This window comes from Labrus bergylta, chromosome 22, assembly GCF_963930695.1.
Source record: "Labrus bergylta chromosome 22, fLabBer1.1, whole genome shotgun sequence".
In the NCBI taxonomy this organism is placed as follows: Eukaryota; Metazoa; Chordata; class Actinopteri; order Labriformes; family Labridae; genus Labrus; species Labrus bergylta.
The window spans coordinates 16,908,502-16,925,699 of NC_089216.1; the positions used below are offsets into that span (position 1 = coordinate 16,908,502).

A 17,198-nucleotide genomic window follows, 5' to 3' on the forward strand; every position below is an offset into this window, starting at 1 on the left:
TTGTGTACCTGACCCTTGCTTGTGCTCGTGCATGAACCGTGCCGAAGCACACCTCTTTCAAGCGTGCCAGGGCCAAGTAAGTGTACCGGGCTTGAACACGGATCGGAGCACTCTACTGGTCAAGTGAACTGGAATTTTGAGGTGAAGCGCGCATAGGCACGGTACGGATTGCCTAGTGTGAGTGCGCCCTGAGTGAACAGCTGACTTCTTTAACAGACCTGTGAGTACTGGATGAAGTGATGTCGCAGCAAAGATTGTGTCAGGTTAAAAACTTACTGAATGTTGTTGCATTAAAACCTAATGTTTTGTGGAACTCTTCAGGGATCTATGATTGGTCCTCTATATTTTTTTTACATGTTGATATTATTTTTTAAGGCACAGAATATAACCAATGATTCCCTGACCTCGCCCTGACCTCTGCTTGTTTAAAATAAATATTAATAACTGCAGTATGTGTGCATGCACGTGGGTGTGATAGTTGTGCTGAGGTCTGTTTTTCATCAGAGGGACATCTGGATGGCTAATTGATACCATAGATATTAAATGCACCACAGTCTTTGTACTCTAACCTTCAGAAAACCTTTGCTAACCCAGCTGATCATCTGTCACGCTGACCAAGCTGTAATTACACCCCTTGTCTAATTTCTTGTAGCAGCCTTTTAATTAGATGGACTCTAGTGTGGAACGGCACAAAAATGTATTTTCCTTTCTATGCTTTGCTGGTTTTGGCACTCTTGCTGTGTGCACTGCATGCTGTTGCTAGACAACCAAAACTCTTTAACACTTCTACTGTTTGCTTCGTCTGTTTTTGTCGTTTGTCACTTTTTGATCTGTTGCAATTAAAGCTGGAGGAGTTTCACACACAGGCAATGAAAGTTAAACAGTAATTGTTCCTGACAGCTCGTAGTTATATTTAAACGTGTGTCAGTCTATGTTGCGCCGAGTAAATAAAGATGCTTTTCCATTTCTCTTCATGCGAATTACGGCGTTCTGAGTGTGCTCGTAGTGTAGTTCCTCTTTTTGCATGACCTCGCCGAGGTTTGCATGTGAGAGCTAAAGCAAATCCTGCACCATGTGGGAGTGAGAGACGTGAGAGGAGGAGGAAAGAAGCAAGGGTGACAGATGGAAGAGGAGAGGAGGTGTAGGAGGAAGAAGACAAACTGAAGGGGGTGCAAGTAAATCAAGTCTGACTTGATTGAACAAGTACGGTCTATCCTCATCATGTGTTGTTTAAAATAATTTAATGTCCCAAGAAGTGACTTAACACGTTCTTATTCAGTGCTGTGAGAGAAACAACATCTCCCTTGAGTGTCTGTTTATCCCGTCTTATTCCTGAATAAGGGGATAAACAAGAGGGGTCGCACATGAAACATAACACACATTTAGCTGTGTGGGGGTTATATTTTTGCATTAATAAGAAAGGGTGAGTATTTATTTATGTTTTTGCTAACCCTCATGGGCCCCCCATGCATCCCATCCCACCCCCGCCCCCCCTTATGGGTGACCTGGACTACAGGTAACAGGTCTCAAACATGGTTAGTAAAGCTGAGCACAAACACCGGATGCAGTGCGAGACTGCTTTTGTGGCTGGAAGAAGTTATGTAATTTACATTTTGTGTCTTGTTTTCTAGCTGAGTCACTTTAGTGTTGGTTTGTGGTGCGTGTTGGCCCGGCAACCATTAAAGACTTCATACGATTATGAATATAGGTTGGGGTATATATATATATATATATATATATATATATGTATATGTATGCATGCGCAGTGGGCTTTGAGCTGCAGTCGGGGTGATCTAAAGCCCTGCTGTGCCTGACCATTAAGAGACTTTCATCTCTGCAGGGGCTGCATGCCCTTTTCTCCAAAGTCCCTGGACTTTTAGAAAGTACTACCCCACTAGCAGGGTCTTTTTTTAGGGGTAGATCTTTTAAACCAGAACTAAATTTAGACCCTGGTACATTTGGTCCAAATGCATTTAGTTCTTCAAAAAGACCACAGTTCTGGGGGAAAGTTCCTCAAGTGGAAACGGGGCTCTAGATGCTGCAGCAAGATGTTGTTCGTCAAGAAACTTGTGTTCAAAGGGAAGTGACCGTGCTATTCTCTCAAAACCGCAAAACTCAAGTATATTAAACATTTGATGGCTGATTCATGTAGTCATAATACAAATTAAACAGACTTTCAGCTGAGGGTGATTCAAAAGTTATCTCAATCACAGAATTCATCGTCATTATAAATTCTCGTACAGAACATCATGTAATTTTTCTACATGTTCACACTAAGGCCTTGTCTGAGTCTCACAAAGAGACACACACACACACACACACACTCACACACTAACAGATCTGTGGTGTTCGTCTGCAGTTCTGCTCCTCAGCCCGCTGTAACAGGAATCAACTCCGCCACATCCTGTCTTACAGCACACACACACGCGCGCACACACACACACACACACAAATGTGTTGTCATTGGCAACGTTGTGAAATAAACCCAAACAGCACCAGCATGAAACTCTCTGTGACATTTAAAAGCAACGTCAAAGTGAAATTAAGGTGGGGCTCGTGATCGTGAATGCAGCACACTGATTTCAAACGTGAATATTTAGGGAGTTTCTGAAGTCCACTGATGAATTTGTTGAATTCTCTTACAGCCTCGTTTTAGCTTTACAGCCCATAATTTTACTGCCTTTCTCAGTTCTAGCAATCTTACCGTATTTGAGTTATGAAATTCTGATAAATCCCCAAAAACTCAGCAGCACGACTGGTCTTCAACCTACCCGGGACAGCACATGTCACTCTGCTGTTCATCTCCCTCCACTGGCTCCCAGTTACTGCTCGCATCAAATTTAAAACTCTGCTGCTCGCTTCCAAAACAGCTCCTCCTTACCTAACTTTCTCATCCAGTTCTACCCACCAATGAAAGGTGTCTGATCCGACCTTCACAACAGGGTCCTAAGTCTCTAACTTGACTCTTCTGCTCTGTCGCCCCCTGTTGGTGGAACGAACTACCAAACTCCATTCGATCTGCGGAGTCCCTTTGCACCTTTTAAGAAAAAGCTAAAGACCCATATGGCTGAAAGTATCACTCCTTAAACCGAAACCCCGGAAGCTTCACTTCTCTGAAAGTAGGAAAATGCTGGAGAAACAGAGTGCCGACCGTGCAGACATAAGTCATCTGATCTGATGGAACTATTGATTATTGATCTTATATCATAAGTTCTGAATTAAAGGGGTACTTCACTTGTTGAAACATGAATCTGTATTCAGTGTTTCCCCATAGGTTTACAGCGTTGGGGGGGTGGGGGACAAGCCGACATGCCGACACGGCGACATGACGACACAAACACTTGAAGGAATCTTGGTGTTCATGTGTTACTTTTAATGACAGCTGTCCTTTTCTATCGGAAAGGTATCCTTAAATGACTTCTTTCCCTGATTTCCGACTCTATCCACTATCCTATCCCTACAATAAATCTTAAAATCTTAATTTTTTGCCTTCTTGACAGAGAAAAGGCAGAAAGTGTCTTTTTGGCTCATGTGGATGAGCTCCCAGAATGCACAGCTCTGCCTCAGCCTCAACTGCTCGCTATATTGCGGCTCGTAGAGATAGCCACGAATATCCGATTTGACCTTCAAAATCCTCTTCATCCATATCAGTTTGAAGTTGAAACATACTTTCATCATACTGTTATTCTTATCTTTCTCCACAAAGCCTGTTAGCATAGCTTCCTAGCAAGATGGCGGACGTTACTTTTAGATTCTGGGAGTGAGGTCCCACCCACTGATCTGTGTAGCTTCAGTGGGTCCCAAACCCATGAGAGAGAGTTTTAAAGTTGAATGAAATGCGAGACTGTTCTATAATGTGACAGAAACATTGTGCAGACTCACCGACCCGCCCTCTCCCGATGACTCAGGGATTTCTGATTTGCACAAACAGGTCCGTCCTTCAGTCCTGTGGATTACCACCACTGACGATCTGTCTTCTTTTGTTGAGTCACTCCTGCTGTGGAGGTTTTTGTCAGCCTGCCATCACACTGAGTCGGCCTCTTTGTGTTTTTTTTTTTTTAATCCTCTTTCTGGCTTCTCCTCACCTCTTTTGTCCTTTCTGTTTTTCTGGTGTTATCTTCCTTTTACTCACCCACTCCTCCCCTCCTCCCCTCCTCCTCCTGTACCTTTTTGTAAAATCCTCACCTCCCTCGTAGAGTAGAGAGACTCATGTTGTGAGCTCACAAACACGCCTCAGCACACACAGGGAGGCCCACAGTCCTGCTCGGGGCTGAGTGTGTGAGTGTGTTTCTTGGCGGAGTGACAAAAGATATTTTCAGGCTTTCTGCTCTTGTAATCGGCATCGTTAATGCTTCATGAACACCAAGAAGCATGTGAGGAGAGATGAAAGTAAAGTTTATGAGCTGATCAGAAGACTTTCCGTTCTTACAGCTGGGTTGGACAGCAGGGTTCAGAGAGGAAAGAATGAACTAACCTGTAAACATTGACCTTTTCTGACCTTTATCTTCATCCAGTTATGGTCAGATCTTCCTCATTCCTCTATCTAATGGAAAAATGCGGAGACAGTAAATGCGTCGGTCGGGCTCTTTTGTGCTGCTCCTTCATTCCCCTAAAGCAGGTGAGGCCCTTCAGAAACCTGATATCCTTTCATTTCTGAAGCTACTTCTGGGAAAAAAGACAAAAGACTGCAGAAAACAGGACACACAATCACTACAGGAGCATCTGTGGAGACAGCGTTTGAAACTGCAGAAAGCGGCTGTCTAGAGAAAAACTGCAGCACCCGGCGTCCTTTTTCAGAGCGCTCTGCTTGAGCACTCTTGTTGAAAATTGTTCAACTTTTCAGAAAGGCGCTGTTGACGTCACCAGTGCTCTTTTCCAAATGTTTGATATTCCCTGTAGTTTTGCGGCCTACGTATCGTGTCTTGTACCCACATCCTCCTCACTCTGTCTGATCGGGAAATAAAACATGCAGTAAAAAGTAACGCAGCAGTGTCGGTCATACAGCAGTCAACAGACTGTTATCATAGAGACAGGACGGACGTACAGTGCTTTTCTTCTCAGTGCACAAATGCTTCATGCAAGCACTCCAGAGCGCACAGCCAGCGCTTTCCTGCCTATGTGGCCTGAGGATGTTTTGGACATTTTACAGCGCAGACTGGATTTGTATCCGTTTAAATTTGGGTCATAAAGCGATGAATGGCTGCAGCTGCAGGGCAATGCCTCTTGGTACATGTAGGCACAGTGAGGTGACAGTAAAGCTGCATGAATTAATTTACTCGATCATTCATTACTTTTGTAGTCGACACTGACGGATTGGGCCCCAAAAACAATCAGGACATCCTTAAAGTGACGTCATAATTATAATATAAGCAAGATGAACATTTTGTGAGAGAATACATTTAGACTGCAAGTTCAAATCTGGTGACATTTAAAGATAGTTGCAGATTGATTTTTAGAGAGTTTGGAAAGTGATGACATAAATATCATGACTTGTTAAAAACAGAATGCAGAGCGTCTATCTTGAAGATGTTAAACAAGAAACAAAACGTGTTATTTTACACCTTGATTAGATTCCATGATAATAGTTGACGAGTGCAGGGCCTCCCTTTAGCCGTGTTTCAACTTGCACATGAAGTCGTTGGTGAAGCAGTTTTTGGCTTCAGTGTGCTTTGTCTTCTCGTCAGCTGTTGATGCACCAAACCACACCCGATGACGGACGAAACCATAGCAACAAGAGGTTTATCGTTTGAGAGTCGAACACAAAGGGAGGAAGACTAACTTTTAAAGGTGACATATTCTCCTCCTCTTCAACCAGTGAGTCTCAGATGTCCCCAAAACATGTCTGTGAAGTTTCTTGTTTTGAATCCACTCTGATCCTGTATTTGATCATGTCTATAAAACCCTCTATTTCAGCCCTGCTCAGAACAGGCTGTTTCTGTGTCTGTACCTTTAAATGTAAATGAGCTGTGTCTGACCACGCCCCCTCTCTTGAAGGGCTTGGGTGTCTCGGGCTTTCTCGCTCCATGTCCTATTGTTTACGGTGAGAAGGCAGACTCAGAGGGCAGAACAAACACCTAGCTGTGGGAGTTTCACCCATCTGGGGGAGGGGTTAATGCCCTTTGTGATGTCATGAAGGGAAAATCTCCAAACGGCCTGTTTGAACACACATTTTCTGAAAAGTGGAGCAGACAGAAGACGGAGAGGATGGACTTTTCTCATCATTGGGGGGTTTGTAGACAGACTAGAGACACATATTTGTGTAAGAGGAACGTGGTGAAGTGAAGTAGATTTTTCTTTTTGTTCTGATTAGAGGGATGGACTATTCTTTTTTCTTTGTAGCCGGACTAGATAAACATATTAGTGTTAGAGGAACATGGTGAAGTGGATTAAGATAATAGGGGATGTTTAACTGCTACTGACGGTTAACTGGAGCGGTCCTGTGGCTTGAGAAGAAAATCAGATTTGCCAACAGATTAGTGTGTTAATTGTCTCAGACAGCACAAAGCAGACCTGCATGTTAGTCCAAATAATGATGAAAATCTTTTTAAAATGATAAAAAAAAAACTCCTAGGTGAAACCACAAACCTTTGAGGCTTTCTTTAAACGGTTCTCTCAGTTTAGAAATGAAATGAGACATTGGCGCAGAGAACTAAAGGCTGATTATGTCATTGTATTTGAGCAGATTATGCAACACGAAATGCAGAATGAGCCTGTTTTTTTCACCGAATCTCGCACTGTGGTAACGACTGGGGGGCGGAGTAGTTCTTGTGTGTGTTAAGACTTTACAAAGGTCCTGCTTAGCCTAGTGGAGGTCATTGGGTCAGCGGTGATGTAAGCGTCTGAAGTGGATCCATCACATCCTGACCTGTAATTAGACGCAGAGCTCCGCGCTGACAAGCCAATCCTCCTCGCTCTGCAGATCCTTTGAAATCCTGCATCAGTGTTTCAGGCCATGTGGTCTCATAGTTACAAGCTGGAAAACCACATAATCACAGCTTTTTGTTTTTAAATCTGGGGCTGGGTTGTAAAATGATCTCTCTATGCCAGATTTTGTATTGATAACAATCATACATCAGACTTTTTTTTACTCTTTGGTTCTAGCAAACAGCCTCTCAAACTGCTGAAGTAAGCACAACAAAAGCCAGTCTGCAGATTAGCAGCTTGAACGGACATTAAAACTAACTCACTCAACAAACATTTTCTTACCGTTTCAACTCTTTAAGCTTCACTCTTTAGATTTTGGTTGTTTTAAAATGGAATTGGCTGAAGGATTGAAGACATCAGACTAGTGTTGTAGTACTCGAAATCGGTCTTAAGGTCCTGACACACCAAGCAGGCGGCAAAGAACTAGTGGCTGTGAAGGCCACTTGTGGCGTCGCCTCACACCTTGGCCAAAAAGTTTCACTTAAACTCACCACAAAGACTACAGCCGACTGCCAACCACCACGTACGTTCTGCTCATGCGAGAGGAAATAAGTCTCCATGCCAACAGGGCAGTAGTCTGTTGTTATGATACAAGAAGACCATTTTCACACCGCTGTTGCTCACCACTCGTATTATAGGTAGACTACTAATGGAGAATAATGTCTGATAAAAAGTTGAAAATGGCGCTGGTCTTTTAGTGGAAAAAGAAAAGAAGAGGAGACAAATAAGGAGAAACTGCTCTAATGGGTGAAATCATGGATACTACAGCGGCATGTTCAAGGAGCTTTACTGAACCTGAGAGAGCTGGAGAGAAATGAAACCTCCAAACAGCCAATCAGAGAGATTCCTCTCACCAATGCTGATTCACCATGTCAAAATGGACTGAAAAAAAGGCCGAAGGGTAGCGACGGCGCTGGACACCGCCTCACCGAGGGTCCAACTAGGACAGACTGCCGACGCTGTCAGGTTCTTAAGTCTGAAGAACGGTCTCGAGACCACGTTTTGACGCCGGATTTTAAATCAAGACCGGTCGAGACCACCACTGACATGCTATTCTTCCATGTCATTACTGTGATTAGAAGGAAAAAAATACAGATTTTGAGAGCATCCTCACTCTGCTGTAGGAGAGTTCTGCTGTTCAGGTTTGTGTTTTTTTATGCCTGTTGTGCTTTTGGCAACACCTGAATCATTGATTTCAGAGCAGGTGTTTTCTATTAGCTGGAAATGAAAAACAAAAATGTTGGTCCAGGTTGGCTGATTTTAGGGCTGCAACTGGCTTCTAGTGCCTGAATACTTTGAAATAGTTTTTAAAAACCCGCTCATATCTAAAGATGATGTCATATTATTGATATAACACCAGCAGGGATGTTGACAATCTGACAGTCTGTTTATTTTTAACATCATAAAAGAGGCTTCTTTCAAAAACGTTCGAGTTAAAGGCAGTGGCCTCCAGATCTGTGTGCTCAACTTTGTCTTCAGTCTACAAAATTGAAGTAAAAAAAGTTTCTCTTGTCTTGTTCGGCAGAGCCACGAGGAGCTGTAGCAGGGGAATTAGAGCCGCCGGTTGCCGACCCCGACCTGTACATTTGTATTTTTCCTGCCAGTGTTGACAAACCTTCAGTCACAGTAAAGTTGTCTCCGACCAATCAGACGGAGCTTATGAAGCGTCTGCACAGGGCGAGAAAGCCAAATCACTCACTGCAGGAACAGCTGTGAACTGTCTGATGATAACGGGGTCAGAGTGAGTCAGCTCTTCAACCGGAATAAAACTTTCAGTTCTTGTCATGATGACATGCTGCCCCCTCCTCCACCTCTTCCCCCCCCTTCCCTCCTGCTCCTCCTCCTCTTCCTTGTCCTCCGTGGAGCTGACAGAGTTGGCCCTGGACCACAGATCATGCCTGTTTAAAGCCAGCGTCCTGCGGTCTGAACCAGTGTGAGACCGGGCATCTCGCTGCCCCATTCCACAGCACATGCTTTTCCCATGATGCTCGGTGAGTCAGTCTTGGCTTCGGTTCAACAGCTCCCAGTGCATTTGGGCAGAAATGCAGCATGGGAAAGAGAGAGAGCAGAGAAAGGCTGCCATCGACGTCTCAGCTGTCAGAATGTGTGTGTGTGTGTGTGTGTGTGTGTGTGTGTGTGACTTCATATTTTTGTACTTAAAAGGGAATTCTGGTATTTTTAGACCCTTTCCCTCTTTTTTTTTTTTTTTTTACTTCATATTTGAAAAGTTTTTGTACCTGTTGGTGATTCAGGGCGTCATTCTTTTTAAGTCACGTCGTACCTTGCAGTCAACACTGAGGGTTAGGGTCCAAAAACAATCAGGGTTCCCTTAAACTGACGTCCTATTTATAATATAAGCAGGATGAACATATTGTGAGAGAATACATTTAGACTGCAAGTTCAAATCTGGTGACATTTAAAGATAGTTGCAGATTAATTTCTAGAGAAACTGGACAGCAACAAAATAATTATCATGACTTTCTATAAAAACCAGAATGCAGAGCGTCTATCTTGAAGACATTAAACAAGAAACAAAACGTTGTTACCCCCCACCCCCCAACAGGGATAGTCTCCCGCTGTGAGGTGAAATTCCCCAATCTGGAATATTAAAGGAAAGTGATGAATTTGATAAACATCACCAATAATGTTTGCAAGTATTAAAAAATGTGCATGTGCTTCATACAGGAGATTCTACGTTTGGAGGCTTGACATCCATATTAAATCAAACTAAAGGTTGCAGATTTATCTGTGTTAGTATTTTGCAGGGGTGGATTCAGAGACTAGACAACCTCTCCATCCCCCCGAGCGCACACACACACACACACACACACACACACCCACCCTGCTATCTCCACCCCCACCTATTGTTCGCTCAGCTCCCCTGCAGCTATGGGACAGTGAAGACGGGGAGAGATCGGGCTTTTTAGAGCTACTGTACAATATCCATTCACTCTCACATGTACTGCATGAACAGAATACACACACACACACACACACACACACACACACACACACACACACACACACACACACACACACACACACACACCACACTGAACCGCCCTGCTGTGTTTATTAAGGCCATGTGAAATGGTCCCGTTCTGGTTTCTTTGTTCACTCTTTCATTAATGTAGAACGAGGCTCAGCAGTAAAGTCTGTGTGTTTTCTCCTTTGTTGAACACAGAGTGAGACCTTCATCTGTCCCATTTATTATTCTGGACGTTTAAAGCTCTAACAAGCTATTTGATATTATTCAGAGGTTTGAAACGGCTCGGCTTGACTTCTTTTGTCTTCATTTTGGTTGTTTGATTGTTCAAAGGAGCAGCTGAAGAGAGAGAGGTAATATTGGGAGGAGAGAGTAGGGGATGACATGCAGCTAAAGGCCAAGGTCAGGTTTGAACCCGCGGCCTCTGCGATAAGGACTACAACCTCTGTACGTGAGGCGTGCAACATCATTGTGCGTTCCATTTGATCTCCGAAGTCGGAAATTCCGAGTTGCCAGTGTAATACATCATCAGTAACGCCCCCGAAGTCGGAGTTCTGACTTGGGGAATCTTCAGTAGCCTGAGTTCAAATCCAATATGGCTGCTATGTGCATCGAAAGGGATGTCTAAGCTGTAACTATTGGGTTTATTAGCAGCTTAGTTGTTTTTTTGTGTAATAAAATCAATCACACCGACGGTATCGTGCAAGTTCTCTCTGTGGAGGTGTTGTCAAGTTATTTTCAGTCAGAAACTATCATGTAGTGTGTTGTTATCGTCTGGTATCAGCTAACAAAACAAAGTTACTCCTGGAGGTGTCCATGTTGCTTTTCCGACTTGCAACTGGAACGCAGTTAACTTAGGTGTGACGTCATTCCCAGCTTCCAGATCTGAGTTCTGAGGTAAATGGAACGCAGCATAACAGCTAGGCTATCCGGCGCTCAAAGAATGTCCAATCTTGATTCATTTTATGGCACAAAGTGAAGAAATCCTGTAAATGAATATTTCATATACCACACAGTCAAATTTAAAATATTTTTTCTTAAAGGAGCAGTATGTTACTCTGACACCTAGTGTTTAAAATGGGTACTGCAGTCTAAATTCTAAACATTGTAGAGAGCTGTCTCCCCCCGCCCCCTCCTCTCTAGAGTCGATGATCACACAGGTCACCATGTGGTGGTCACTGAAGCTTCAGTGTTTATCCAGCTCTGCATCGGTCTGTAAACCTTTCTGTGTTCTAACCTCTCTCTATTTTTCAAAAGCATCACGGCTGAACAGAGACAGGAAATGTTGGGAAAAGAGAGTGGGGAGATGACATGCAACAAATACACTCATTATAGCGTTGTGTTGCGAACTCTGTTGCTTTGTCTGCTACTTCCGTGTAGAATGCTAAATGGAGCAGCAAGAAGTAGAGTAGAAGAGTAGATCCTGAAGTATGTACTAATTCAAAAACAAAAACTTTAAATCCATGGATCCAGAATCGTTTTGAATCAAAAATAGATTCTGAATCGAATCGTGGCCCCAATAATTGAAATTGAATCGTGAGACACCCAAAGGTTCCCATCCCTAGTGTGTATGTGAAAACGACTTCTGACTACACTGGGTCCAGTGTAGACGATCCCCGCTGTGACCAGAACCTGAGACAGAGGTGGGAGAACACCTAGTGGTGTGGAGAGGCCGTCAAAACAACAGACCGGGCATTTGGTCTACACATGGTTTAAAGGCTGATGAACAACAACTTTACTACAAAAGGAAAGTCCTTTTTGGAATCCTTTGTCAAACTTTTTAGAAACGGGGGTAATCCATGGAAAGGACGAGTCCTTGAAAAAGTTACAGGAAGCTACCGTTGTGCCTGAATCAAGGACAAGAAGGAAATCCTTTTGTTAATAACCGATCTAACTGGATAACAGCAAAAGTCATATTTTCCCTTTTTTTGAATTCTTCAATTTGAGTACTCTGGAATAGAATCCTCCATTGAAGCTGTAACAAAGACAGGAAGTGGCGTCTCCTCCTCCAGCCCGGCTGCTTCCAACACGATCAATAAACAGCCTTCGGGCCGTCTGCCATTGACAGGCGTCTGTCTCGTGATGCTGCCAGAGAACGCTCAGCGCTAATGGGGCTGTTTGGATCACTACAGCTCTTGTCGACCCATCCATTGATGCTTTAGTGTTCCTGCTGCACACTCCAACTTCCTTTTTATCAAAGCACGGCCTGTTCAAGTGTTTAAGTCAGTCCTGTCTTTGAGTAGAAAACAGGATCTGTCCATGTTTGTTGATTTTTTTCCGAGCAGAGCTCTTGAATGCGTACGTCTTCAATCAAGACTGCACAATCGCGAGGTACAATATTTCTGAGAAGCATGTGAAGGCAGCATAACCCGCTTTTACTGGAACTGTAACAAAAAAAACTATAACATCTTATTGTAAATGTTAATGGACACGACCGGAGTGATGTCACTGTCGCCTGTCAATCAGGTCAGCTACACGCCTTATTGTGAATAACTCTTATCCTTCATCAAAACATTCACCCCCTGTACAGTGTGTGTCGATCGAGACATGAACTAATCACACCTATTTGTTTTTTGAACCAGACTGTAAACATTTTAATCTCTGCTGTAAAAACAGACTTTTTAGAATGGGTGTGTATGTGACTTCCTGTTCTTCTGCGGCCAGCCTCTAGTGGACACTCGAGGAACTGATTTTGTACTTCAGCAATCAAGTTTTCAACACTTGGATCTAACCCGAGCATTTCTCAGAATTAAAGGTACTAGATTCATATTTCTGGTTTAAGGACAATTTGCCTTGAACATGACATAAGTAGGAAGTAAAATAAAACTCCCAACGAGCGACCTGTTTCAGAGAAAGTATCAACAATATACTGTGATTGTTGATCTCGGCTATACATCTTGAATCTCATATAAAATGAGAATGAATGTGTATCCATGTCTCTCTAAAGGTGGAGGAGAATGTCCTACATTCAGACACTGGGGAAACCAAACGCAGGAAGCAGCGGCTATTTTTAGGAGAAGCTCACCCAGTTTGGTCAGAACAGAAGTGGACGGGTGCCGTCCGTCTTTGCCCAGATTCTGTCACAGCGGTGTGGTTTGTTAATTTTAGGGCTGGTGGTTTTTAAACGTAGCGTGGATTCTGTCCTGCAGCACAAGAACCCATAAAAATATAAAAACCAGAGTTTCAGATTGATGGATGTCAGAGGGGTCAGGATCCCATTCTGGGCTCAGGGACGACAGATATACAAAAATCTTACATTACAAAGCAAGGGAACGAGAACTGCAACCAAAGGTGGTATCAAAGTGCATCATGGGAATTGTAGGATAACCCATAAAAGGAACCTGAAGTCCGTACTGTAGATGTATGCCTTTGCTTCGTTCTTCTTTTTTCCTCTTTCTTGTTGGAAACTTTGTTTTCAGTTCCCTCAACTTTTGTCCTCAGTTTCATCACAAGGGTTGAAACTGTTTGATGCATATTTTTTTTTAACTTCTCATTTTTTGGTCGTTATTTATTTATCGCTGCCGTTATTTTAAAGTTGACAAGAAACACACGAGGAGTGCAGGAGGAGAGTAGCACAGCAGATGTTTACAGCTCGGTTCAGGTTGCAGAAATCATAAAAAGCTTCTTTTTGTAGACGACTGGATCACAAAAGTAAATCAAAGGGTGTTGGCTGTATTAGTCCTGATGGATCTGTCTAACACCTGGTCACTCTTTGGGTGTTGGGTGTATAAGTCTTGTAGATATTCTGATGGATCTGTCTAATGTCTGGTCATCTCTGTGTGTTTTCAGATTTGTCTAAGAATCGTCTGTGCGAGCTGCCGGACGAGCTCTGTCAGTTCATCTCTATTGAGACGCTCAGCCTTTACCACAATGGGATGCGTTCGTTGTCCTCCAGCCTGGGCAACCTGCAGGCCCTCACCTACCTCAACCTCAGGTAACACAACGCAAGACACACACACACACACACACACACACACACACACACACACACACACACACACACACACACACACACACACACACACACACACACACACACACACACACACACACACACACACACACACACACACACACACACACAACCAGCAGAGGTAGAGCAGGTAACCATCTCAAATCTAACTTAGCTAACCATTTAAGAAAAACAACCATTTGCACTTTCTTTAAAGTTTAAAATAGAAGCCAAAGAGTCACATGGACTATTTTTCAACCTTCTTCTGCTAATTTTTTCTGCCACAATTGGGACTGGACTCACCATTAACATAACCTATTTCATCAGGTTTAACACCTTAAAGTTAATGAATAGGTTTTGGAAGGTGAGATCATTTGAAATAAAAGTTTAGATCTCATGGCTGTGATGCAGCATGAAGCAGTTTTCACACATGCACTCCTGAAAATGTCTAGATAATTTCAGGAGGACTGCTCCTGAAATCCTCCTGATTTGGTCGTTCACACATGCACCTCTAAGCAGGAGACTATCGCTGTCAGACAGGAGGGGGGGCGGGGGGTCTCCTGAGGTAAGACATGAAGTACAAAGAATGAGGCTGAAGTTGCGGACGAAGTAACAGAGTCCTCTATATGACTCTTTAATGAAAATATGTGTCTTTCTATCAATGCTACGTGTAGTTGAACAGAATCTCAATGTGAACTAAAGAGTGGAGAAGAACATACTGGAGAACAGGAAACATAATGCAGCAGGTTCATTAGAGCACAGAGATGGTAGAGGTGGCGTGCAGACAGTCTATGGTCGTGCAGCGATCACAGGGAATAAACGTCACCACCCCCTCTCACTGGCCCCTCCCACTCGCTCCAGGTGAATTCTCCTGATTATATCCTGCTGTGTTCTCACATCAGCTCACTCTGACTTTCTGCAGAACAAATACTTGGGGGGTCTGGTATTGTTCAGTCCTCATCATCATTTTTCTGGGTTTTTTGTTGTAAGCGGCCATCACTTCTTTAAGCACTTGGTTTATTCAATGCTTGATCCAAAGGCAACTGGACTGGTTTGGTCTGGACTGGTCTTCAAGATTTACAGCCAGTCCAGTTGCGTTTGGATCAAGCCTCGACTTAACCAAGACCAGGATGACTGAGAACCTACACAGACATGTTGCTTCCCTTTCCCCCCCACGAGCTGGGTCATAAAGTCAGTGAAGTCTGAAATTATTAAAGCTTAAGTTACACTTCATCAAATCGTTGCACCAACCTCTCAGTCCGCAGGAGCTTCATGTCGCCTCAGAAGCTCAGCTGCATCTGTACTCAGTGTTTATTTTTGCTGGAGATGAAGAGAGGCGTTATGATCCTGTCCAAACCTTGTTGCAACAACAGAACCACACCAACACAAAACTGTAATATCACTGTTACTAGGAGACCAGAAAAGCCCTCGAGGTGTCCGCAGGGAAACGTGAAGGCTCCGAGCAAATCTACTGTGCATCTGAAATGAACAACGTTGCTGCAAATTCAGCGCAGACCATCTTCAAAATGAAACCACAAAATGTGTAAACGTGTGAAGTAATCTCGCTGTGTGTGTGTTTTTTTTGTGTCCACAGTCGAAATCTTCTGTCCGGTTTGCCCCCGTCGGTGTTTCAGCTCCCCCTCCTGAGGGTGCTCATAGTCAGCAACAACAAGCTGTCTTCACTGCCCGCCTCCATATTCTCCCTCACTCACCTCCGACAGCTGGTGTGATATCTACACTCCCACACACACACACTAACACATCCACACACTAATCCTTCTGTGCTGATATTCTCTCTGCAGATAGCATGCAACAGCAAATTGTATCTTTCTATGTCCATGTGGGTCAGCTCACAGTATCACAGGTGTCTAAAGATGGATTTCTGATGTATTGATTCATGTCTGTTTTTGCACTTTTGGACCACAGGAGTGTAATATTTCTGTGTGTGTGTGTTCCTCTGTCAGGATGTAAGCTGTAATGAGCTGCAGTGTTTGCCTACAGAGCTTGGACAGCTCGAGTGTCTGAGGGACTTGAACCTGCGAAGGAACCAGATCACCACTTTGCCTGAAGGTACACGCCCATTTTACCTCATCTGTGGACCCAAAACCACCTAAACGCAGCAGACCAGCGGCTCTATAAGTGTTTTTTATTTTAGATGGGGCCCTGGCGATCAGAAACAAAACGCTCTGTGCACGGGGCCTTACTCACTAAATCTTCTCTCTTTCTCAACATCCAGAAATATCTGAGCTCCCTCTCATCCGGCTTGATATCTCCTGCAACCGCATTTCCCACGTGCCCTTGTGTTACCGCCACCTGCGGCACCTCCAGAGCATTTCACTGGACAACAACCCCCTGCAGATGCCCCCCGCGCAGATCTGCTCCAAGGGCAAATACCACATCTTCAAGTTCCTCAACATGGAGGCATGCAAGAGGAGCACGGAGGAGCTGGAGAGACACCTGAGGCCCACGGGCTTCAACAGCTGGTGAGGGGGACGGTGCAGAGGGAGGAGGGAGGGCTTGTTTTCTTTTTCATGCTTTTGGTTGAAATTCACTCGCACCTCTGCAGAAAAAGTCCTCAAAGGAAAAGTTTAATGGGGAAGGGGTTTGCATGAGGTTTTGTCTAACATGTTCAGATCAAGAAATACTTTATTACTTCTTTCCAAAAGTGAGTTAAAACCAGCCTTGAGTGTTTAAGTTGCAGTCAGGATGTGGTTAGCTTAGCATAAAGACAGGAAGCATGGGGGGGGAGCTAGCATGAGAGGTCTTGAAACAAGACGTGTCTGTCAGAGTGAATAAAACCCGAGCCCACAGAGTGGTCTGGTTCACAGGATAGATGTGCGAGCTCAATTTGAAAACACTTTGTCACTGAGTGTGTTCACATGAACTTGAGCATCCCGGTTATGAGCCTCATCCAGGTTCTGATCATATTCAGGGTTTGTTGTTCACATGCACGCAGAGAAACCTGGTTCTTCAGATTTCTGTATTCATCTTTATGGTTACTGCATCTTATTTGTGCAGATGCCTTTTCCAACTTAGAAATCTGAGAGACCACTGGGGCTTATTGCAGGCTTAGCACTTTTAAATGCCAACATGGCGTTACAGATATTGCATATCCATCTCTGTTTCTTCATGGCTCCAGAAGCAAGACGCTCTCTTTGGCGGCGCCATGTTTGTTTTGCTGATCCGTCACTTGGCTGAGGCACAAACATTAAAATGTAGAGAGTGGTTGTTGCTTTAATTTCATATCTACTGTTTCCTGGCAGCTGCAGCTTCTTACTTATTGTAGGATAAATAATATAAATCAAATGTGAAATGAACAAGAGGGAGAGTGTGTTG

General features: G+C 43.8%; 1 protein-coding gene across 2 annotated transcripts in view; it reads left to right on the top strand.

Moving 5' to 3' along the window:
- Positions 1-17,198, top strand: part of lrch4 (leucine-rich repeats and calponin homology (CH) domain containing 4) — a 46,232-nt gene that overhangs the window by 12,551 nt on the left and 16,483 nt on the right. For both annotated transcript variants that reach the window (XM_020643581.3, XM_065950158.1), the window contains exons 2-5: positions 13,700-13,844; positions 15,457-15,586; positions 15,827-15,932; positions 16,099-16,345. In XM_020643581.3, the coding sequence (XP_020499237.2) occupies positions 13,700-13,844; positions 15,457-15,586; positions 15,827-15,932; positions 16,099-16,345 (628 nt within the window). The remainder of the gene's footprint in view (positions 1-13,699; positions 13,845-15,456; positions 15,587-15,826; positions 15,933-16,098; positions 16,346-17,198) is intronic.